Raw genomic sequence first — 24,617 nt, 5'->3', positions numbered from 1 at the left:
CAAGTGGCCACCTTTCATGAAAAAACTTCAGCCTCCCCCCAACCAGCAAGTTGTCCAGAACGGACACTGGTACTGCAGCTATGCTCTGCTGGAGCCAGTCAAAAACCTGTCCCCTGCTTTGAATAGGGAGAAGCAGGGACCTTGGGTGCACACTGTTGATGAGAACGAGCACGCTGGGGCTTTGTATGAACAGGCTGGCAAGAAGAGGAAGCTTACTAGCATCTCAGAGAAATAAGGACCCCTCCTAGACATGGAGGCAGATGCAGAAGGCATCTGTGGAAGAGAGAAGAGATGTATCAGTATGTTTCTTGATCTAGTCAGTAACCTCTTCAACCTTCTCTCCAAAAAGGTTATCCCCTCTGCCAACCTCTGCTGAACAGACTGTTCGAAGTCAGAAACACGCAGCCATGAGAGTATGCACATTGCTATTCTTTGGGCAGAGATCCTGGATGCCACATCAGAAGTTTCTTAAGTACCCCTGACCAAGAACTTTCGACACACCTTCTGTTGCTTGGCCAACTGGCGAAGTGACTCAGCCTGCTCTGGTAGGAGAGGGTCAGCTAAGTCAAGCATCTTGTGCACTCATGAACAACTGGTAAGACTGGATACGTGACATGAGCATAGAAGCCTGGAACATCCTAAAAGAATCCAAGGTCCTAGTTTCTCTGCCTGGGGGCACCGACAGTCTCTAGAACTCCTGGCTCTTTTGAGAGTGGATTCCACCACCACAGAATTGTGAGGCAACTGAGGTTTATCAAAGCCAGGTGTACTGTGGATCTGGTACATGGTATCGATTTTCTTGACCATGACCAGGACAAAAGAGGGGACTCCCAATTCCGAATGAGGGCTTCCTGGAGTACCTCGTGGAAAGGGACAGTCACAGGCTCTCTAGGAGGAGATGTGTAGTCCAGGACCTCGAGCACCTTAATCCTGGGCTCATCCTCCACCTCCAAAGGAAATGGAACGGCGGAGCCATTTCCTTGTCAAAAGGAGGAAACAAAAGGCTGTACGGAGGAAACATTCTCCTTTCAGGTGGAGGGGAGGGTTCAGAGGGAATTCCATAGGACTCATCTTAGGAAAAATACCTTGGATCCTCCTCTGAATCCCATGAGCGTTCCTCCTAGGTGTCAGACAATACCTCCTGGTGAGAGTGTCGAAACCGAACCTGCCTCAACATGGAGGAGCCGACTCCCGCCTAGCTCCGGCGAAGATTCCTCCACTGATGTTGAGAGTGCTGGCTTGGGTGGCAGTCAACAGTGGAGCCGTATCATCGGTGTGAGAGGCCGTACCGCAGGCTGAGGGTCAAGCATGGCCACAACGGGAGGTAGGGTAGGCACAAGCACCACCGACGCACACCATTGCAAAAGGCCATCCAGCAGCTCAGGGAACAAGGCCCGGGTGCCTGTTCAGGCTTAGGTTGCAGAGCTGCTGGGGTTCAATGCGGGAGCTGGATCTTGGCTACTGGGAGATCGAAGCATCAGCACCTCCTGTATGGAAGGGGAGCGGTCTTCCCGGCACCGCGGCTTCTCGGGTGCCGAATCCTTGGATACCCTAACTCCTGGCACCATGAGTCGAGGGAGTTCGCCCGAAGCTAGTCATCGAGGCTCCTTGGTGCCGAGAATGACGTCAAATCCACGTTGCCTTGGGGTCTGGTATGACAATGGACGGTCCCGGGGGACCTGCACAGGAGGTCTTGAGGCAGATGGAGACCCACTCGATGCTTCACTGTTCTTAGTGTCCGAGGATCTAGCAGCAGCCATAATTACCAATGCTCCCGATACCAGTGGGTTGTTTGACGTTGATGCGGACACCTTTGACCTTGATGTTGATAAACCAGACTTGGCTCCAAAAATCCTCTCATTGAATCTTTCTGGAAACCTGGGTCCTCTTCTTCATACGAAGGCAGAGTACACAGTTAGCCAGAGATCATCCGATTGCACTGGGTACAGTGTTTAAAGTCACTGGGAACCTTCGTAGACACTGAAGAAAAACTTCCTTGGCTAAATTAAATGAAGCGATGATGCCGGAAAAAGGGGCAAGGCACTGAAAAAAGGAAGGGAAAAACCCGCCCGAAGCCAAGGCCTAAAAACGGCCGGACAACCGACGAAAAAGAAAGGAAACAAAACAGGGCAAAATATACTAAGAAATAAAGGAAAGCAGAAAAAAAAAAGGGGGTTCCACAAAGAGGAACACAAAAAAGGATGGGGGGGGGGGGGGGGGGGGGGGAGGAATCACCAAAAGGCACAAGAAAAGCTCGTTGGACCGAGCAAAGTGAGGAGACTGTAAAAAAAAAAAACACACACAAAAAAAAAACCCCTCTCCTCACCGCGGTAGAAAAAAAACAGACCACGCTCTTGCAGCGGCTGGGAAAGCATTCGCGCATGCGCAATGGAGTGTGTCTCGCAATCCACAAAAGCAAAATTAGTCTTTACATGATAATTTTCTTTCCATTGGCCCCAACAGATCAATCCAGAGACTTGTGGGTTGTGTCCCTCTACCAGGAGGTGAACTTCAGAGGTTTACTATAAGTACATAAGTACATAAGTAGTGCCATACTGGGAAAGACCAAAGGTCCATCTAGCCCAGCATCCTGTCACCGACAGTGGCCAATCCAGGTCAAGGGCACCTGGCACGCTCCCCAAACGTAAAAACATTCCAGACAAGTTATACCTAAAAATGCGGAATTTTTCCAAGTCCATTTAATAGCGGTCTATGGACTTGTCCTTTAGGAATCTATCTAACCCCTTTTTAAACTCCGTGGTTATGTGTAGCCACCTTAACTTCAGTATTGTCAATACCAAATCAGTGAAAGAAGGAAGAGGAAAATCGAACAGTAAGTCCTCTCCTGCCTGTATAAAGCCCATGTAAGCTCCTCAACTGCTCCTGCGGGAGAGTAACAACAGAAGGTTTCCTTCGTGGTTTGTTTTGCCTTTTTTTTTTGTAGCCAAAAATCAAATGAAGGAATCTGATGAAACTGAGGCAACTAGAAGAAAACACTCACCCCAGAACAAAGGGCGGGCCTCTGGATTGATCTGATGGGACTAATGGAAAGAAAATGATCAGGTAAGGACTAATTTTATCTTCCATAGCGTCCCACAGATCAATCCAGAGACTTGTGGGATATACCAAAGCAGTCCTTAAGTGGGACAAGGTACTACAACCTCAGCAGACTGGAGCAATGCTCCACAGGCCACAGCTACATGCGCTGCCACGTCAAATCTGGAAAGTCTACAGCCTTGCAAGGGAAGGACAGCAGATCAAGTGGACGATCTGCAAAAAAGCCATCCACTGCAGGACAGAAGACCAAGTGGACGAACTGCAAAAGGCAACCATGGAAGCCAGATGGGACTCGGAAAAGGAAGTCAACTGCGATCTGGAAGAAAGCGCTGCCACCTGCAATGGGAAAGACTGTTCCATATAGAGGCCAGCCGAAGAAATTGCCTCTCTCAGCCAACGGCCACCGTGGCTCTCAAAACCAGATCCCCTTCCTTGTGACCAGCCAGAGGACAACATGAAGCTATGTCGGGAGGCATTTCTGCTCAGCAGGTCAGGAATGATCCCACTGCAGTGTGGGTATTTCATAAGGAGTCGCCGCCTTTCTATATACCTAAGGCTCTCCAGGTTCTGAATATGTCTGCTTCTGATCCTGCCACCGCTGCATCTAACCTTAAAATGGCGAGCACTAGAAGACTGATTCAGTCTTTAGCAGAGCATGAGGATATGTTGGAAGTCATTTCTGCTCAGTGGGTCACCCCAGACATTGCCCCACTATGCAGGGCTGTGGAGTCGGTACAAAAATCCTTCTACTCTGACTCTGATGCCGACTCCTCAGTTTATGGTACCTCCGACTCCTCAGTTTTTAATATGTATTTTTTTTGCATGTTGACTGAAAGAGTGCAGCATGCAAGGCTGCATGTTAATGTTTGGGTTTAAAATCTGTGTCATTGTGACTTTTTATTTATTAAAGAAACTACAAATATTCATTAATCCTAAAGTTTAAACAAAAAAAACACACATAAAAAAACAATGATGTGTTTTTTTAATTTTTCTGGTGTCATTGTTATAGTAACTTTGTCAGCTGTAAAAAATCTTGATAGTTGTGTCTGGCCTCCAGTAGATTTCTGATCTTTTATTGACCCTGAAGTAGATGGAATGTTTTCATTGCTATCTTTCTCATTCACAGCTTCTAACACTTTAGGATGGAAACGCTGCAAGTGTCTTTTTAAATTTGATGCTCTTGTAGGTGCATTGTTTTCTAAAATTTTGGAAATCTAATTCAATCTTACCTTTTTTGAGTTATCTATGTCAAAATATCCTAACTGTTGTAATTCACAATGAACCAGAATTCTGGAAATAACAGAATATAAAAATATATTGTATGGTATTGTACAAAGATTAGAGGCACTCAATGAAGTTATTTTTTTCACTCAAAAAAAATAGTTAAGCTCTGAACTCATTCCCAGAGGATGTGGTAACAGTTGTTAGCATACCTAAATTAAAACAAAATAAAAAAAAAAAAAAAAAGGTTTGGACAAGTTCCTGGAGGAAAATAGCAAATTAGAGTTTTCCTCCAGGAACTTGTACAAACTTTTTTTTTTTAACCCAGTGATATGAGGAAAGCAACTACTTATCCCTGAGATTGGTAGCATGAAATCCTGTTATTCTTTGGCCACTAGTGGAAGCAGGATACTGGGATAAATGGACCATTGGTCAGATTCAGTATGGCTAATTTTGTGTTTTTATGAGGGTCTACCCACGTTCTATGGATGCAACTAAGGGAGGTATTTTGCCGAATATAGTTTGTGAAGAATACCTTGTTTTGTTTTCCAGATTGTGTAGGTGTTTTAGTAAACGGTATAGTATTTGCAATGCTACCTTCTTCCCTATCTCCTGAAGACATAAGTAGTTGAATCAGTCAATGCAAAGTAATTTGACTTCCATGTACTATGGCTCACAGTGCAGTCATGGAAGTCAAACTACTATGCATTTATTGATTCAACTACTTATGTCACAAAAGAGATGGGGAAGAACGGATACTTTGCTTGGATTATTAATTTTAGAATACCATTTTGGTGTTGGTATTGTGTTTCTTCAATGGAGGACGGTATATATATAAAACTGAAAGAGCTTCTAAGAAACCATTCCACTTAACCGAGATTGGATAGCAGAGCCGGTAGTGGGAGGCGGGGCAGACTTATACGGTCTGTGCCAGAGCCAGTGGTGGGAGGCAGGACTGGAGGTTGGGAGGCAGGGATAGCGCTGGGCAGACTTATACGGTCTGTGCCAGAGCCGGTGGTGGGAGGCGGGGCTAGTGCTGGGCAGACTTATACGGTCTGTGCCCTGAAGAGCACAGGTACAAATAAAAGTAGGGTATACACAAAAGTAGCACACATGAGTTGTCTTGTTGGGCAGACTGGATGGACCGTGTAGGTCTTTTTCTGCCGTCATCTACTATGTTTGATTAAATCTGCAACATGGCTACCAATATGGTCTCTCCCAAAGGTCCATGAAAAATATAGGAAAACAGCTCAAATTTTCCCAGTGATCTGGGTACACTTAATATTTGCTGGACATAGATCAAAATAGCAAATAATCCATCAGGTTCTTTTAAATCTGTAAAACACACTTGAAATATTTAGAAGACATACTAAACAAAAACATAATCCACCTCATTTTGACTAATGTTAGCACGTTCTTAAAGTAAAACCTTTGCTGCCTCACGCTTTCCTCAAAGACACTTAGCACTTACTGTTCTCATTGCCTCATATTACACTAGTGCTTTATACATGATTTTACTGTGCTAACCCTCAAATGTCTCACTAGTAACCTTAATAAATGCAGACATCCGTTAAGACTCTGCAAAAGGGCAAGGTAAAGGAGAACAAGTACACAAAAATGAAGGATGAAGCAAGAAAAACAGATAGGGGAAGGAAGCCTGGGGTACAAATGAAATCGGATGGATTTTCAGGGCAACAGTTGAGAGATGACCAGTTCTTGAATTGTGCACACTCTCACTAGTACTATAAAAAAAAAAATTAGAGTAAAAGCACATTTTTGGGGAAGGGAAGGGCTGGGGTTGCCTATACACTAGTGCCAGCAGATCATGCAAACAAAGTTGAGCAATCACTAATAGGTCTTAGTAGAATTCTTAGGGTGGTTATTAGATCAAATGGTCAAAAAGAGCTGAATCAAAATGATCCAGGTAGTTCTTAATGTGAATTACATAACATACATAGTAACATAGTAGATGACGGCAGAAAAAGACCTGCATAGTCCATCTAGTCTGCCCAAGATAAACTCATATGTGTATACCTTACTTTGAATTTGTACCTGTCTTTTTCAGTACATAAGTATTGCCATACTGAGAAAGACCAAAGGTCCATCAAGCCCAGCATTCTGTTTCCAACAGTGGCCAATCCAGGTCACAAATACCTGGCAAGATCCCCAAAACGTACAAAACATTCTATACTGCTTATCCCAGAAATAGTGGATTTTCCCCAAGTCCATTTAATAACGGTTTGTGGACTTTTCCTTTAGGAAGCTGTCCAAACCTTTTTTTAAACTCCGTTAAGCTAAAATTCCAGAGTTTAATTACACATTGAGTGAAGAAAGATTTTCTCCAATTCGTTTTAAATTTACTACATTGTAGTTTCATCGCATGCCCCCTAGTCCTAGTATTTTTGGAAAGCGTAAACAGACACTTCACATCTACCTGTTCAACTCCACTCATTATTTTATAGACCTCTATCATATCTCCCCTCAGCCGCCTTTTCTCCAAGCTGAAGAGCCCTAGCCACTTTAGCCTTTCCTCATAGGGAAGTCATCCCATCCCCTTTATCATTTTCGTCGCCCTTCTCTGCGTCTTTTTTAATTCCACTATATCTTTTTTGAGAAGCGGCGACCAGAATTCAACACAATAGTCGAGGTGCGGTCGCACCATGGAGCGAGAAGTGAGAAAAATGAAGTACAAAAATATTTTGTTAATTCTTGAGTATTTTAAGTGCCAAAATGACCAAATTACAATCAATGAAAAACAGGAAAAAATCACTATGACACTGTCCTGAACTGAAAAAAAATATATATATATATACCCAAAATTTCCTGTGAACTGAAAAATGCACTCTCTCTCAACACCACAGGGGAAATGGTAACTTCGCTTGCATCGGCTTTTCACACATCCTATTGAGGCACCTTTCTTCTTACAAACTGTACAGGTCTGAAAAACAAGTAGAATAAGGAGAAGTTAGGGCTTACGTGCTAATTTTCTTAATTTAGTCAATACTTTCCATATCTTTGTGACTGTGACCCCAAGATTGCAGTCAAATAAAATTGTATGACCCCACTGAAGGTGCAGAATAATGATACACCTATGGAGAGAGCCCACCTAAGTGATTACTCCAGATGGGGTCCCAACTCACAGTTTGGGAAGTTTTGCTTTAGTCCCTCCAGGAACTGTACATTTGGGTTCACACACTTCTACCAGCAGATGAAGACTGAGCACTGACTTTTTAGTAAGTCAGCATTTTCATACCAAAGCAGATATGACCCTAACAGTGCACTAACTACATTATAATCCCCTCAATGATTAGAGAACAAACAACGAACATTGAAAGTTACATTTCATATAATTACAATTTAAAAAAAAATGCTGCATCTCCCCAAACTCTGCCAACTCTTATCTTTCCATCTCCCAGCACTCTTCACTGCCCCTACGGTAAAACTAAACTGAAGGATAAGGTGGGTTCTATATGGGCCTATTCAGATAAAGAAAAGAATTAGCAATAACGCTCTAATTCTCCTTCCTTCCTTACTAACCCTCTCCAGTCCAGATGTTTGGGAATTAAAAAAAAAAAAAAAGCAGTAATCCTTACATGGGAGATCCTGTAAAGTCCTTCATCAACTCACTCACCCCGAAGGCTGCATCTTCACATCCGAGTGTGCCTGCATGTCCAATCAATAGTGCTTCACAAAAGAATACAGCGATAACCACACTGTCATCTTGCATGGGCCATGTGAAGGAATAAGGCTACTCCGCTCAAGAGGCCCCCTGCCCCCTGGTTGAATGAGCCTTGGAGGATTTCTGGCACCAGGCACCCCTTCAGTATGTATCCAAATGACAGCCTCCTTAATCCACCTCGCTTATTAACGCCTTGAAAGCCGCTTCTCCTTTCTTATGCCTCCACCCCCCCCCCCCCCCCCCCCCAAAATACCCCAGGGAAAACAAACTCCTGTGTTCTCCAGAAATCCTTGCAACGCTCTCAAAATGTCCAGTCAATACAGACCTCTTTCTTCCTCATTCTCTCTTTTCTCTCCTAAATCAGGCAGCGAATCACTTTGGTTAATGTGAAATGAGGCTGCCACCTTTGGAAGAAAAGAGGGAGCAGGTTGGAGAACAACCTTCCCTTTCAAAACAATCAGGAACAATTCTTTACACAATAAGGCCTGCAAAAATTCTCCTTGCTGAGCTAACAGCCATTAGGAAAAACACCATCTTCAAGGTGATGTCTTTCAGCACGAGTTCCATAAGTAGTTCAAATGGTGGTTGGGAGTAGCTTAATGGTTAGTGCAGTGGGCTGAGAATCTGTGGAACTGGGTTTGATTCCCACTGCAGCTCCTGGTGACCCTGGGCAACTCACAAACCTCCATGGCCCCAGGTACAAAAATTTACATTGTGAGCCCACAACAGAGAAAGTACCTGCATATAATAAATATAGACCCATTTTAGATGGTATTGAAGGAGTGGAACGCCGGTACTACCTGAATGCTACTGAGCAACAGGACAACCTCATGTTTTGTGCCTACTGATGGACTTTTACTTATGCACTCTACCTCTGCTTTTGGCTATTTGGCCACACCTTATTACTGCACTGGACATTTGTGCCTTATCCAGTTTTACTGTTTACTAACAAGACAAGTTTGCTGTTTACTAATGTACAGACAGAATGCAGGGCTATTAGATATATAGCTTGTAACAGTAGTTTGCAAGGCCTATACAAGACCAGCTTGCACGTAGCAACGCCATCTGAATAGGCGACCTTGGAGGGTGCTGACACCCCCCTGCATTCCTGAGCCGCACCTTATCTCCTGTGCTAGAAAGGAGCATTGTGTGTGTACAGAATAAGCTGCTAAGTTTCGTTTTTCTTGCCAGTATCATTTCAGTGTTATGACGTGTGTACGTACTGGGACTACAATTTTGTACTGTAAGAACTACAAATGTTTACTGCGCATGACAAGTATGACGTGTAAGGGGCCAAATGCGCAGGCCCAGTAGGGAAGTATAAATGTAAGCGTCAGATGATTTATGACACACAGTGTCCCGAGGCTACTCGGTGCTGTTCACTTGCTAGCAATAAAGTTGCCTTGTTTGGAACCAAAATTTGCCTTTCGTCTCCTGATTTCCCACCTGTTTCATTGGCGACCCAGATGGGACAGAAGTAGAAAGGGGAATCGGATTATATTCTTCCCCTCCCCCACTGCAGTCGGATCGGGTCATCGATTCCCACCCGAGGAGGTGGTGAGTGGCCACCGCTGATTTCAGCGTCCATCTCCCGGAGGAGGGCCGATCCACTCCGCCTGACTGTAGAGGGGGCTGTGTGGTTCCGACAAGGCACCTTTTTCCATTTCAGGGAGAAGCGCACGACGGCGCGGCCTGCGACCCCGGCGGACAGGCGAGTATACTCTACGTAGTGACCGGCCCAGTAAGGACCGAAGAAGAGGCGTGATCACCCTCTTTTAGCCAGTGACTAATACGGACTATTGGTATCCGACTAGGTCCCGAAACTCACTAGGCTCCGGCGACGAAACCGAGCGGCGAACGAACGGGGGGGTTTCTTGTGGCGTATGAAAGTGTGTGAGTGGGCTTGCAGTTCCAGGCCGGGCGACCGCGTCCTGGTCAGGCCGAGTGTTGACCCTTCTGTGTCTGGTGGAACGAGACCCCTTACTCCTCCACCTCCCCTTTCCCCTTTGTCCGTCACCTGTCCTTTGGCACTCAGGTTAGGATGGGCGGGGGTGGGTCTTCACCGTTAGATTTAATGACGGAACACTTTAGCGAAGTGTTCGACCTAGATAAATGTAGCAGGGCCGGGATGATACAGAGATGTCAATTTATGTGGCCAGGGCTAGGAATTGCTGGATGGCCCCCGGAAGGGTCATTCGAGTATGAAAAAGTGGCGGCGGTCATGAATATTGTTATAATTGAGGGAAACCCCGGCTGTCCCGAGGACATTCCATACATAGAAGCGTGGTTGGATGTAGTCCGGGATCCGCCGGCTTGGGCCCAACGGAAGGTAGAAAAGGCCGCCCTTATGTTGGTAAAGCAGAGAAAAGGCCGGAAAACCAAACTTAGAACCCTGCCGACCCATGCCTTCGCTCTCCAAAGCTCGGCAACCGCTGCCGTCCCGAAGGCCGCAGGGACCGCCCCCATACGGCCTACCGCCCCTAGCACTGAAGCCACTGAGACCACGCCCCCTGCTACCAGAGTCAAGGCAGGAACTACGCCCAGTACTACCAACACACTTTCTAGGAAAAAACCCCCGAAGAAAACCGCAGGGAAAGTTCAGGGTTCGGCCGAGAAGAAGCCTCCAAAAGCCCCGATACTTGCTACGGCGGAGGCATACGAAGACGACATTGCGCCGCCGCCCTATGCTCCTATGTACCCTGACCTTACGGGCCTAGCAGAAGGCCCCGCTGGCGCCGAGACTTCCGGGTCAGAGTCGGATGCCGGGGAGACGTCCCGCCCAGCCTCACCTGAGTCACCTGGCCTCGCAACCACTCGGAAGAGTACACGGGTTGTGAAGAACATTACTCGGTTCCCCCAATCGAGTCCGCAACAGGCCCTTCCGTCCAGCCGAAAAGGGGGAACCTCTCACTTATTCCCAGTCCGACAGTCCACCACCTATACCCCTAACCCGGCAGAGGGGGGAGGCCAGCCCATCGAATCAACAGTCTATAGTCACGTTCCCTTCTCAAGTGCCGATTTGTATAACTGGAAATTCCATGGGCCGTCCTACGACCAGAAACCCGAGCAGCTGATAGAGCTGGTGGAAGGCATTATATACAGCTACAATCCAACTTGGGCCGACCTTAGGCAGTTGAGCGCCCACATCCTGACCTCTGAAGAACGCCGCCTTTTACAACAAAATATGGAGCAAGCCATCCGGGATGCGAATCCGGCCCATGCCAATTTACAGAACCTACTAGAAACGGAGGCACCCATCGCTGCCCCCACGTGGGATTACCGAACCGCCGAAGGCCAAACCTTTATCCGCCGATACCAACAGGCGTACCTGGCCGCCTTAAAGAAGGGGAAGCAGAAGGTTACCAACATGGGAAAAATCCACAGTGTAGTCCAACAAAAGGACGAGAGTCCAGGGGACTTCCTTGAACGACTTATGGAAGCATTTAGGAGGCACAGCCCGATAAATCCCGAGGACCCTAAGAATCTCCCAACCGTGGTTATGAGTTTTGTTAGCCAGTCAGCACCGGATATACGAAGAAAGCTACAGAGAACGGAGGGGTTCGAAGGGATGAGCCTAAGCCAACTGAAAGCTATAGCTGATCGCGTGTTCGGATATCGCGACCAGGAGGAGAAGGTGGAGGCCCGGAAGGAATCGACCAGACGGATGCGGGAGAAGGCAGATGTATTGGCTACGGTGTTGGAAGAACGAATGAGGTCTAGACCAAAGGGGAGGGGCAGGAGAACAAGAGGAACGCGGTCCCCCATAGGGCGTAACCAGTGTGCAAATTGCCGACAAGAAGGACACTGGTGGGCTGATTGTCCAGAGGAGATACGGGACAACCCGAGAGAAGAGGAATCATGGGACCGGCAGAGAGAGGAGGAGACCGGCGACCGCACGGGGGCCCCTAGGCGAGGCCGGGGAAGGGGCCGAAGAGAGAGAGGACGGGATGACCGGAGGGAATGGCAGATGGCTGTGGACGCTACCCGAGACAGCACAGCATGAAGAAACCGGGAGGGCAGAGTCCCCACTGACCCTCTGGTGGAAATTCGGGTGGGGACAGAATCTATGAAGGCCCTACTAGACACGGGGGCCCAGCGATCTGTTATCACCACTGCCATAGCCCCAGCCACGAAAGAAACTATACCAATTGTGGGAGCCTCCGGGAAATCCCTTGCGGCCCCCCTCCTCAAAGAGCGCCAAGTCCAGATCGGAGGGACGATGGTGTCCCATCAGTTCATACACATCCCTGGATGCCCGGTCCCCTTGATTGGTCGAGACCTACTCTGTAAGCTCCAGGCCACCTTGAAGTTCAAGACTACGGGTGAAGTGGAAGCTCGCTTTGAAGATCGGCCAGTGACACTTATCTGTCCAGTAAGAGAAGAATGGAGACTACACGTTCCCCCAACTGTAGGACCCGGCGACTGCCGTTACGACCAGAACACCCCTTTCGCCCAGCAGAGGCGAGCCATAATGGATGAAGTGCCTGATGTATGGGCAGAATTGAACCCCGGCGGACTGGCCGTTAACGCTATCCCCATCTGGATTGAGCTCAAACCAAATGCTCAAGTTGTCAACCAAGGACAATACCACATCCCCTATGCAGCCCGGCATAGTATGCATACACATCTACAGAAACTCCTTCAACAGGGAGTCCTTAAACCAATCAGATCCGCATGGAACACCCCATTGTTGCCCGTTAAGAAACCAGGAACATCCGAGTACAGACCCGTCCAGGACCTGAGGAAAGTCAACAACCAGGTAGCCGACATAGTTGCCCTCGTACCAAATCCATACTCCATCCTAGCCCAAGTGCCATCTCAGACCAAGTGGTACAGTGTCATTGATTTGAAGGACGCCTTCTTCTCCATCCCTCTTGCTGTCGACAGCCAAAAGTTGTTTGCCTTCACGTGGGAAGACTTGCAGACGGGAACCAAGCAGCAATATACATGGACCCGTCTTCCCCAGGGGTTCAAGAACTCGCCTACCCTCTTCGGCGACCAACTCGCCCAGGACCTGAAGACGTATCAGGACGAGTATGGGCCGGTCGTCCAATACGTGGATGACCTGTTGGTGGCCCGTGAAACGTACACGGACTGTGCAGAAGCTACCCTTTACCTCTTGAAGACCCTGGAAGCCCAGGGGTACCGGGCCAGTCGCAAGAAGGCGCAGATATGCGAGATCGAAGTCGAGTATCTGGGGTTTCGCCTCCGAGAAGGAACCCGAAGGCTCGGTATCCCCCGAACCCAAGCTATCCGCAACCAACCCACTCCTGCAAATAAGAAGGAACTACGGGCACTCCTCGGAGCCGCTGGATATTGCCGCATTTGGATTATCAATTTTGCCATCCTGACCCACAGTTTGTACGCCAAACTGAAAGGACCTGAACTCGAGGGCCAAAATCTCCAGTGGGAGAAACACGAACTGAAAGCCCTTCAGGACCTCAAGGAGGCCCTTGTGGCCCCAGCAGCGCTCGGACTGCCAGATGTGACTAAGCCGTTCTACTTGTTCATCGACGAAAAGAAGGGATTGGCACTTGGAGTCCTTACCCAACTGGTCGGTACCTGGCAACGCCCTGTAGCATACCTCTCCAAGAGCATGGACAACGTGGCACGAGGATGGCCGGGCTGCCTACGAAGCATTGCGGCTGCTTGTCTCCTGATACACGAGGCCAATAAACTCACGTTCGGCCAAACACTTTTTGTGACCACACCCCACACCATCCGCGGCCTACTCGAGAGCCACGGACCCAGATGGATGACCAACTCCCGATTGGTCAAATACCAAGCCCTCCTGTGCGAAAATCCGGAGGTGCGGATCCTGGACACGACCAACCTCAATCCTGCCACCCTCCTTCCGGCCCCTGAACCACCACTCCACGACTGTGAAGAGGTAATGGCCACTGTGCACTCGAGCAGACCTGACCTGAAGGATCAACCCTGGCAAGGGGGTATCACCCTTTTTACCGATGGAAGCAGCCAGGTGATAGAGGGAATTCGAAGAGCTGGCTATGCGGTGGTATCTGAGGACCATGTGATCGAGGCTATGGCTCTGACACCCGGAACATCAGCCCAGAAAGCGGAGCTAATCGCCCTCACCAGAGCCCTCCTGTGGGCTGAAGGAAAAGTTGTTAACATTTACACCGACTCCAAATACGCTTTCCTCACCCTCCAGGTGCACGGAGCCTTGTACAAGGAGAGGGGATTTTTGACAGCAGAAGGGAAAGGACTTGCAAATGCCGCTGAGATCTGCCAATTACTCGAATCGGTATGGAAGCCGAAGAAGGTGGCTGTGATGCACTGCAGGGCCCACACGGGAAGAACGGACCCTATCGCCCGGGGAAATCAGCGGGCAGACGACGCTGCAAAAAGGGCAAGTCAGCTCCCCTACTCCTCTCACCCTCCTGACCCCGTACTCGTCGTCCAGCTCCCTACGGAGACCCCTATTTACACCCCCCAAGAAACGGAATGGGCCCAACAAGAGGGTCTACAGTCACGCAATGGCTGGTGGATACTACAGGATGGGCGCATATGGATACCCGAAGCCTTGGCCTGGACGGTGGCCAAGGAGGCTCACGACCGCACCCACCTGGGAAGGGACGCCCTGGGGTGCTTACTTGAGAAGACCTACTACATCAACAAACTATCCCTGTGGACCAAAAACGCTTCCAGCCGATGCGCGACTTGTGCCCGGAACAACCCTCGAACGGGGCCCGGCCCTATGCCAGGACATGTTCTCCGAGGCACCAGCCCTTTCCACGTGTGCCAGATTGACTTCACACACATGCCCCCGGCGCGCGGCTACAAAGCTATCCTCGTCGCCGTGTGTACCTACACCGGATGGATTGAAGCCCAGCCTACTAGAACGGAAATGGCTAAAGAAGTTACCTCCCTACTGCTTCATCAAATCCTACCCAGATACGGCCTCCCCAAGCAAATAAACTCTGACAACGGCCCCGCCTTCGCTAGTGAAGTAACACAACAACTCAGTACAAGGCTGGGTCTCGACTGGAAGTTGCATTGTGCCTGGAGACCCCAAAGCAGTGGAGTAGTGGAGAGGGCTAACCGATCCCTGAAGAACCAGCTAGCCAAGCTATGCCAAGAAGCAAAAGCCAAATGGCCCGACCTGCTTCCACTGGCCTTGCTGCATCTTAGGTGTACCCCCAAGGCTACCGGCCTTACTCCCTACGAGATGATGTATGCTAGGCCACCACCACTACCCTCCTTTCCCGACTCCTTGCAGATACAGGGTGAGAGTTCCTTAGTGAAACAGATGAGAGCCTTACACCAGGTAGTGCAAGACATCCAGCAGTACACTGAAAGAGTAGCTCCCTTGGTCCTCACCAATCCTACGCACAGGTTCAGGGTGGGAGACGAGGTCTGGGTAAAAGAGTGGGATGAATCTGACTGCCTAAAGCCAAAATGGAAGGGGCCCTCCCTTGTTCTCCTAACGACCTCCACCGCTGTTAAAATTGCAGGAAGCCCAGTGTGGATACATTGGACCCGATTGAAGCCTGCTGCTCCCACTAGCAGCTCCCTGAAGCGTTGGACTGCGCACCAACATCCTGACGCTCCATTACGGCTGACTCTAAGAAAGACGTGACCACCAGATTCATGCCTGCCCAGCAACAGGAACTCAGTTTCTGGACCCACTGCGTTTTTGGCTCTCTCTTTATCGCAGCCATAATAGTGGGCCTTATCATCTTCTTGCTGCAAAGGCTCGGATACCTTCCACCGCATATATGATGCTGAGCCTACTACTCCTCCTTTGCTCAGTCCCGAGCTATTACCCCTTGAGCCAGAACTGTACTGAATGTTTGCGCCTCGTGCGCCACCGTATAGAGGGAGGATATCACCTAGTCACTACCCTCATTCACCAGACGCAGCCCCCGGAAGGCGATTGCCAGTTTCTCCCGACTTGTGCCCTCATCACTCCGAATGGCCTCCAACAGTTCCACAGATGCCTCCAAGGAAATCTCACTATCTGCCACAGCCCTACCAAACCAAGATACTACAATGTCACCCTCAGCGTAGGACTCCCTGCGTATGTGGCCGGACCTCCGGGAGTCGAGGGAGATGGCATTCTGTATTACATTAATTCTACTCGTATCCTTGTCGGTGGCATCCAAACTGTAGCAACCCTCACCTTCGACGTCTGTGCCGCCATGGACAAGCACCCTTGGTCTCGCAAGTGTGGTAGCCAGAGTTGGCGAGAGGCATACGTTAAGGACCACAAGTATGTCTGCCCCTTCAGTCCAGACATGAGATGCTGCTCCCCGTGGGTGTGGCTCCCATGCGCCGGCGACACTCGAGCCTCGGGCTGGGACCGAGTATGTGCTTATACGGGAGGAGGATATGCCGGATGCGCCGGCCTGGGCGAATTTCGTCGAGGTTCTGGTAACTATGTGTCCCTAGACTGGCCCATCCGAGGACACGACATGCCCTGGAGAGGAACGTGGGGCCTCGGCATTGACGGCGGAGGAATGGATCCGTTGACATATATTACCATATATCAGAGTCTCGAAACGAAGCCTCCTACGCACTACCAGACTACTGTTGTCGGCTACCAAGACGTATTTGATGAAATTGCTCGTGCTGAGCAGACCGAAACTAAATTCCCCATTTCCCCAGAAGCCCGAAATATGTTCCTCAATTTGGCTGAAAACATCGCCCTCTCCCTCGGAATTGCCAACTGTTTCGTCTGTGGAGGCACCGACATGGGTGAACAATGGCCCTGGGAAGCGAGAGAGATTCGACAACACACATGGGATGCACTCAACACCACTAACATTACCTTTCCCCAACGGCCGAAGCCATACGAATGGGCCCTGAGAACAAATATCATAGGTACCCTCTGCGCTAGTCGAGCGCCATCGAAGCGTTACTCTGTACCAGTGGGAGACTCTGCTTGTACGGGGGTTCTTCAGTATAATGGCAGCCGGACGACCTGGTGGCAAACGGACAACCTGCCCGCCCCGGAGCCTATCTGGACAGAACCCACCTTGAACACGACATGGACATACGGAGGGAACGCCTCCCTCAAGTGGGTAGCCCCGGCGGGCTACTACTATATCTGCGGACGCAGGGCCTATGAACAACTCCCGACCCGCTGGTACGGTACCTGCCTCTTGGGCACGGTCCGACCTAGTTTTTTCCTTCTGCCCATACAAGTCGGCGAAACTTTGGGAATCCCCCTATACGTGGAAAAGGGGCCTGATAACCCTACCCGACGAAAACGGTCTTTCCCAATCATCAAGCCCAAAGTACAGATTGGAGACTGGAAGGACAACGAGTGGCCGCCTGAACGTATCATTCACTACTATGGACCGGCCACATGGGCTGAAGATGGTACATATGGGTACCGCACCCCTATCTACATGCTGAATCGCATTATTCGCCTACAGGCCGTACTCGAAATCCTCACTAACGATTCTGCCCTGGCCCTCAATATCCTAGCTCGACAGAACACTAAGCTCATTACCGCCGTCTACCAAAATCGCTTGGCTCTTGACTACCTCTTAGCCCAGGAGGGCGGGGTGTGTGGCAAGTTTAACCTCAGTAATTGCTGCTTACAGATTGATGACCAGAGCCATGTCATCAGGGAGATAACTGACCGGATGGTCAAACTAGCCCACGTCCCCGTCCAGACCTGGAACAGTGCCTGGGATTGGACTTCCTCCCTCACCAGCTGGCTCCCAACCTCCGGGAGTCTGCAAGGCCTCCTCGTCATGGGTGGCCTGTTCTTGCTGTCTTGCCTAATAATACCTTTATCTCTCCCCTTAGTTTTCAGGTGTCTCCGCTCCACCATGGAAAGCATCGCTGACCGCCGTGCTGCTGCCCAACTTATGGCTCTCCAGATGTACTCCCCCATTCCCCAGTCTGATGAAGCTGACGATGAAGCACCTTGTGGCTGATATGCACTTTGAACCCCCTGAGTCACTCAATGGGCCATCACCCTTGCCAGCAAAAGACCGGCTACAAAGGGGGGGGGATTCCACTAGGGGCCCTCCGTCTCAACCCCGGCGAAGCAACCAACGGCTGCGCAAGGGCTTAGGGCTCGCTTGTTGCCTCCCTCGCTAACTCTCCTTGTCCTTTCTTTCCTTTTCAGGGTTCATGGAGGTGATACTCTCCACCAGAATGGATGTTCAAGTATCAAAAGGGGGGAATGAAGGAGTGGAACGCCGGTACTACCTGAATGCTACTGAGCAACAGGACAACCTCATGTTTTGTGCCTACTGATGGACTTTTACTTATGCACTCTACCTCTGCTTTTGGCTATTTGGCCACACCTTATTACTGCACTGGACATTTGTGCCTTATCCAGTTTTACTGTTTACTAACAAGACAAGTTTGCTGTTTACTAATGTACAGACAGAATGCAGGGCTATTAGATATATAGCTTGTAACAGTAGTTTGCAAGGCCTATACAAGACCAGCTTGCACGTAGCAACGCCATCTGAATAGGCGACCTTGGAGGGTGCTGACACCCCCCTGCATTCCTGAGCCGCACCTTATCTCCTGTGCTAGAAAGGAGCATTGTGTGTGTACAGAATAAGCTGCTAAGTTTCGTTTTTCTTGCCAGTATCATTTCAGTGTTATGACGTGTGTACGTACTGGGACTACAATTTTGTACTGTAAGAACTACAAATGTTTACTGCGCATGACAAGTATGACGTGTAAGGGGCCAAATGCGCAGGCCCAGTAGGGAAGTATAAATGTAAGCGTCAGATGATTTATGACACACAGTGTCCCGAGGCTACTCGGTGCTGTTCACTTGCTAGCAATAAAGTTGCCTTGTTTGGAACCAAAATTTGCCTTTCGTCTCCTGATTTCCCACCTGTTTCAGTATCACAGAAAGGCAATATCTCAAATCCTTGACTGTCAGTATCAGATTCAAGTCCCATCGCAGAACTACCAGATAGCAAGACAGCTGGGATTAACTAAACATCTCAAAAAAACCCACAATGTCCAGATGCGAAGCCCCCCCCCCCCAAAAAAAAAAAGCTTACCCTGAACTAGATTTCAAAAACATACTATCACCTACAGTACCCTCTACAAACGGTCCTGCAAAAACTCCAAAATCTCAGCTACCGAAGCTTTCAGCTGCAGATCATGCTTTTTTTTTTTTTAAAATATATCTTTATTGAGGTACAGGACATTCAAAATCAAGCAATAAAATGATAGGACAGTCCTAAACCACCATTCACAGCAAAGGAACAAAGTGAAATAGGAACAACAGAAACACCAGGAACAGTACCACCCAGCCGAATGTACATAAGTACATAAGTAGTGCCATACTGGGAAAGACCAAAGGTCCATCTAGCCCAGCATCCTGTCACCGACAGTGGCCAATCCAGGTCAAGGGCACCTGGCACGCTCCCCAAACGTAAAAACATTCCAGACAAGTTATACCTAAAAATGCGGAATTTTTCCAAGTCCATTTAATAGCGGTCTATGGACTTGTCCTTTAGGAATCTATCTAACCCCTTTTTAAACTCCGTCAAGCTAACCGCCCGTACCACGTTCTCCGGCAACGAATTCCAGAGTCTAATTACACGTTGGGTGAAGAAAAATTTTCTCCGATTCGTTTTAAATTTACCACACTGTAGCTTCAACTCATGCCCTCTGAATGCTGTCTGAACATCCTGCCCAAGTACCAGAGGGTCCCGGGAATAGCACAGCATAAGGTTGCCAAAGAGAATAATAAGCCTGGCACATCAGCTTATGGTTAGACTTAAGCTGTTCCTGCTCCCAACGAGCCATCTGAAGTATCCTTGTATTCCAGTGCTGCAAGGACAGCAGGCCCTCAGCAACCCAGTGTGCCAATATGGTCTTCATGGCCAACATTAATGCCACACAGATAGAGACCCCGAGAATCAGGGACCACCTGTCCACGTAAAGCAGACTCATCCCTCAAAAGTAGTACCTGGTAAGACCAAATCAACAGATAGTCACTCACTCCAAAGATGCAAGCACACCAGTCAAAACGTTCCGCAACCCCACGCATTCTAAAAACTGATGGAAATAGTACCCACCTCACAATGGCACCTCACACAAGTATCAACCTCCCAGAGACCCATTCGCTTTCCCATAGATCTGGAAATGAGAGCTCCGCGTAACAGCTTAAATTGCATCTCATGCAGACTAGCACTGGGAGTGGTCTTGAAAGCCATCACAAAACAAGCAGCCAGTTTCGCCTCAGACAAGTCCTGCCCAGCTGCCCAGTCCACCAAGAGGTCAAGTGAGTAAAGGAGGGAGAGGAGCAGTGTTCCCTGCCTAAAGCATCTAAGGCCGCCAGTTTATTCGTATGCGCAGTTAACTGACAAAAACGTTTATCCAACAGGGTGAAAGTCCCCAGAAACCAGAAGGGGCAAGATATGCACAGTAATACTGCAGTTGAAGGAAAGCCAAGAAATCAGAATGAGGAAGCTGCCACTGACCCTGCAAAAACGAAGGAAAAACAGCCCCCCTCTGGGTCCATAAAGCGCCAACATAGTGACCTCTCTCCGCCCAGTCCCTAAAACGAGTTGTAACCTGTCCTGCTGGGAAGCTGGGGTTATCAACTGCTACTAAATAAGTAGATGCCTCCCTGATGTGGAGTCTCCACCATGCCTATAAGAGCAGGCAGAGTTAGGGTGCAGTCCCCCCCCCCCCCCAGTGTAAGAGGTTAACAGTCAAGTAGGAATGAGAGTCTTCTCACACATCATGATGCATACTTATAAACTCTAGTATGAAGCTCATGGATCCACTGAAGCAGAGCTGCAGCATCGTAAAGGCACAAAATCGGATAGGTTAAGCCCACCCTATGACCGGATCAATTTAATGTAGCCAATCCTCTTTATATAAAGCTTCCTCTTTTCTAGCAATCCAGAGGAGCAACATCAAGGGAAAAAAAGGGGAGACTGAAGCGAAATAGAGTCACCTAGGACACCCAAAGGTACACAGTATTTTCAAGTCATACAACCAAGGCAGGGTGCCCCAAACAAGATACTGGAAGCAAATAAAATAGGAACAGTCTCTGCAGCACCCAGTCGAGTACAACCAGCAGCTCAAGTCCTGAAAAGTATAGCATCCTGATAGCAATAGCGGGAAATCCAGTGTCTGTTACAATAAAGAAAAACAGTGCTGGTCCTAAATAGTCAGACAGGTGCAGAAGGTATTCAAGCAGGGTCTGTGTAGGACAAGGATCTAGGGCCTTGCTGTCACACCAGACGGCAAACCTCCTCCACAGAAAGAAGTAACTCCTCTTGGTGGAATCTTTCCTGGAAGCAAGCAAAACACGGGAGACACCCTCTGACAGACCCAAAGAGGCAAAGTCTACGCTCTCAACATCCAGGCCGTGAGAGCCAGGGACCGGAGGCTGGGATGCAGAAGCGCCCCTTCGTCCTGCGTGATGAGGGTCGGAAAACACTCCAATCTCCACGGTTCTTCGGAGGACAAATCCAGAAGAAGAGGGAACCAGATCTGACGCGGCCGAAAAGGAGCAATCAGAATCATGGTGCCTCGGTCTTGCTTGAGTTTCAATAAAGTCTTCCCCACCAGAGGTATGGGAGGATAAGCATACAGCAGACCCTCCCCCCAATCCAGGAGGAAGGCATCCGATGCCAGTCTGCCGTGGGCCTGAAGCCTGGAACAGAACTGAGGGACTTTGTGGTTGGCTCGAGATGCGAAGAGGTCTACCAAGGGGGTGCCCCACGCCTGGAAGATCTGTCGCACTACCCGGGAATTGAGCGACCACTCGTGAGGTTGCATAATCCTGCTCAACCTGTCGGCCAGACTGTTGTTTACGCCTGCCAGATATGTGGCTTGGAGCACCATGCCGTGACGGCGAGCCCAGAGCCACATGCTGACGGCTTCCTGACACAGGGGGCGAGATCCGGTGCCCCCCTGCTTGTTGACGTAGTACATGGCAACCTGGTTGTCTGTCTGAATTTGGATAATTTGGTGGGACAGCCGATCTCTGAAAGCCTTCAGAGCGTTCCAGATCGCTCGCAACTCCAGAAGATTGATCTGCAGATCGCGTTCCTGGAGGGACCAGCTTCCTTGGGTGTGAAGCCCATCGACATGAGCTCCCCACCCCAGGAGAGACGCAACCGTGGTCAGCACTTTTTGTGGCTGAGGAATTTGGAAAGGATGTCCCAGAGTCAAATTGGACCAAATCGTCCACCAATACAGGGATTCGAGAAAACTCGTGGACAGGTGGATTGCGTCTTCTAGATCCCCAGCAGCCTGGAACCACTGGGAAGCTAGGGTCCATTGAGCAGATCTCATGTGAAGGTGGGCCATGGGAGTCACATGAACTGTGGAGGCCATGTGGCCCAGCAATCTCAACATCTGCCGAGCTGTGATCTGCTGGGACGCTCGCACCCGCGAGACGAGGGACAACAAGTTGTTGGCTCTCGCCTCTGGGAGATAGGCGCGAGCCGTCCGAGAATCCAGAGAGCTCCTATGAATTCGAGTCTCTGCACTGGGAGAAGATGGGACTTTGGATAATTTATCACAAAACCCAGTAGCTCCAGGAGGCGAATAGTCATCTGCATGGACTGCAGGGCTCCTGCCTCGGATGTGTTCTTCACCAGCCAATCGTCGAGATATGGGAACACGTGCACCCCCAGCCTGCGAAGTGCCGCTGCTACTACAGCCAAGCACTTTGTGAACACCCTGGGCGCAGAGGCGAGCCCAAAGGGTAGCACACAGTACTGGAAGTGACGTGTGCCCAGCTGAAATCGCAGATACTGTCTGTGAGCTGGCAGTATCGGGATGTGTGTGTAGGCATCCTTCAAGTCCAGAGAGCATAGCCAATCGTTTTCCTGAATCATGGGAAGTAGGGTGCCCAGGGAAAGCATCCTGAACTTTTCTTTGACCAGATATTTGTTCAGGGCCCTTAGGTCTAGGATGGGACGCATCCCCCCTGTTTTCTTTTCCACAAGGAAGTACCTGGAATAGAATCCCAGCCCTTCTTGCCCGGATGGCACGGGCTTGACCGCACTGGCGCTGAGAAGGGCGGAGAGTTCCTCTGCAAGTACCTGCTTGTGCTGGAAGCTGTAGGACTGAGCTCCCGGTGGACAATTTGGAGGTTTTGAGGCCAAATTGAGGGTGTATCCTTGCCGGACTATTTGGAGAACCCACTGATCGGAGGTTATGAGAGGCCACATTTGGTGAAAAGCTTTCAACCTCCCTCCGACTGGCAGGTCGCCCGGCACTGACACTTGGATGTCGGCTATGCTCTGCTGGAGCCAGTCAAAAGCCCGTCCCTTGCTTTTGCTGGGGAGCCGAGGGGCCTTGCTGAGGCGTGCGCTGCTGACGAGAGCGAGCGCGCTGGGGCTTAGCCTGGGCCGCAGGCTGTCGAGAAGGAGGATTGTACCTACGCTTGCCAGAAGAGTAGGGAACAGTCTTCCTTCCCCCAAAAAATCTTCTACCTGTAGAGGTAGAGGCTGAAGGCTGCCGGCGGGAGAACTTGTCGAATGCGGTGTCCCGCTGGTGGAGCTGCTCTACCACCTGTTCGACTTTCTCTCCAAAAATGTTATCCGCACGGCAAGGCGAGTCCGCAATCCGCTGCTGGATTCTATTCTCCAGGTCGGAGGCACGCAGCCATGAGAGCCTGCGCATCACCACACCTTGAGCAGCGGCCCTGGACGCAACATCAAAGGTGTCATACACCCCTCTGGCCAGGAATTTTCTGCACGCCTTCAGCTGCCTGACCACCTCCTGAAATGGCTTGGCTTGCTCAGGGGGGAGCGCATCCACCAAGCCCGCCAACTGCCGCACATTGTTCCGCATGTGTATGCTCGTGTAGAGCTGGTAAGACTGGATTTTGGCCACGAGCATAGAAGAATGGTAGGCCTTCCTCCCAAAGGAGTCTAAGGTTCTAGAGTCCTTGCCCGGGGGCGCCGAAGCATGCTCCCTAGAACTCTTAGCCTTCTTTAGGGCCAGATCCACAACTCCAGAATCATGAGGCAACTGAGTGCGCATCAGATCTGGGTCCCCATGGATCCGGTACTGGGACTCGATCTTCTTGGGGATTAGTTAAAGGCTTGGTCCAGTTCGCAAGCAATGTCTTTTTGAGGACATGGTGCAAGGGAACAGTGGACGCTTCCTTAGGTGGAGAAGGATAGTCCAGGAGCTCAAACATTTCAGCCCTGGGCTCGTCCTCCACAACCACCGGGAAGGGGATGGCCGTAGACATCTCCCGGACAAAGGAAGCAAAAGACAGACTCTCAGGAGGGGAAAGCTGTCTTTCAGGAGAGGGAGTGGGATCGGAAGGAAGACCCTCAGACTCCTCGTCAGAGAAATATCTGGGGTCTTCTTCCTCTTCCCACGAGGCCTCACCCTCGGTGTCAGACAAGTTCACGGACCTGTGTCTGCAACCGTGCCCGACTCGACTCCGTGGAGCCACGTCCACGATGGGGGCGTCGAGAGGTAGACTCCCTCGCCCGCATCGGCGAAGCTCCCTCCGCCGACGTAGACGGGGAGCCTTCCTGGGAGGCGACGGCAGCCGGTACCGCACGCGGCACCGACGCCGGAGACCTCACCTCGGGCGATGGGCAGCCGGCGCCACGCTCGACGGTACCGGTGGCGCAAGCACCGCCGGTACCGGAGGGGTAGGGCGCAGCAGCTCTCCCAGAATCTCTGGGAGAATGGCCCGGAGGCTCTCGTTCAGAGC

At 50.0% G+C, this 24,617-nt stretch overlaps 1 protein-coding gene across 1 annotated transcript in view; it reads right to left on the bottom strand.

Annotated features, from left to right (window-relative positions):
• The window catches only part of G2E3 (G2/M-phase specific E3 ubiquitin protein ligase), a 168,745-nt gene that overhangs the window by 99,912 nt on the left and 44,216 nt on the right, over positions 1 to 24,617 (bottom strand). The window contains exon 4 of the mRNA XM_030213686.1: positions 7,092 to 7,216. Coding sequence (XP_030069546.1) covers positions 7,092 to 7,216 — 125 coding nt within the window. The remainder of the gene's footprint in view (positions 1 to 7,091; positions 7,217 to 24,617) is intronic.

This window comes from Microcaecilia unicolor, chromosome 9 (genome assembly GCF_901765095.1).
Source record: "Microcaecilia unicolor chromosome 9, aMicUni1.1, whole genome shotgun sequence".
NCBI classification, from domain to species: domain Eukaryota; kingdom Metazoa; phylum Chordata; class Amphibia; order Gymnophiona; family Siphonopidae; genus Microcaecilia; species Microcaecilia unicolor.
The sequence above is the reverse complement of the archived record's forward strand: the minus strand, read 5'-3'. Positions and strand labels throughout refer to the sequence as shown.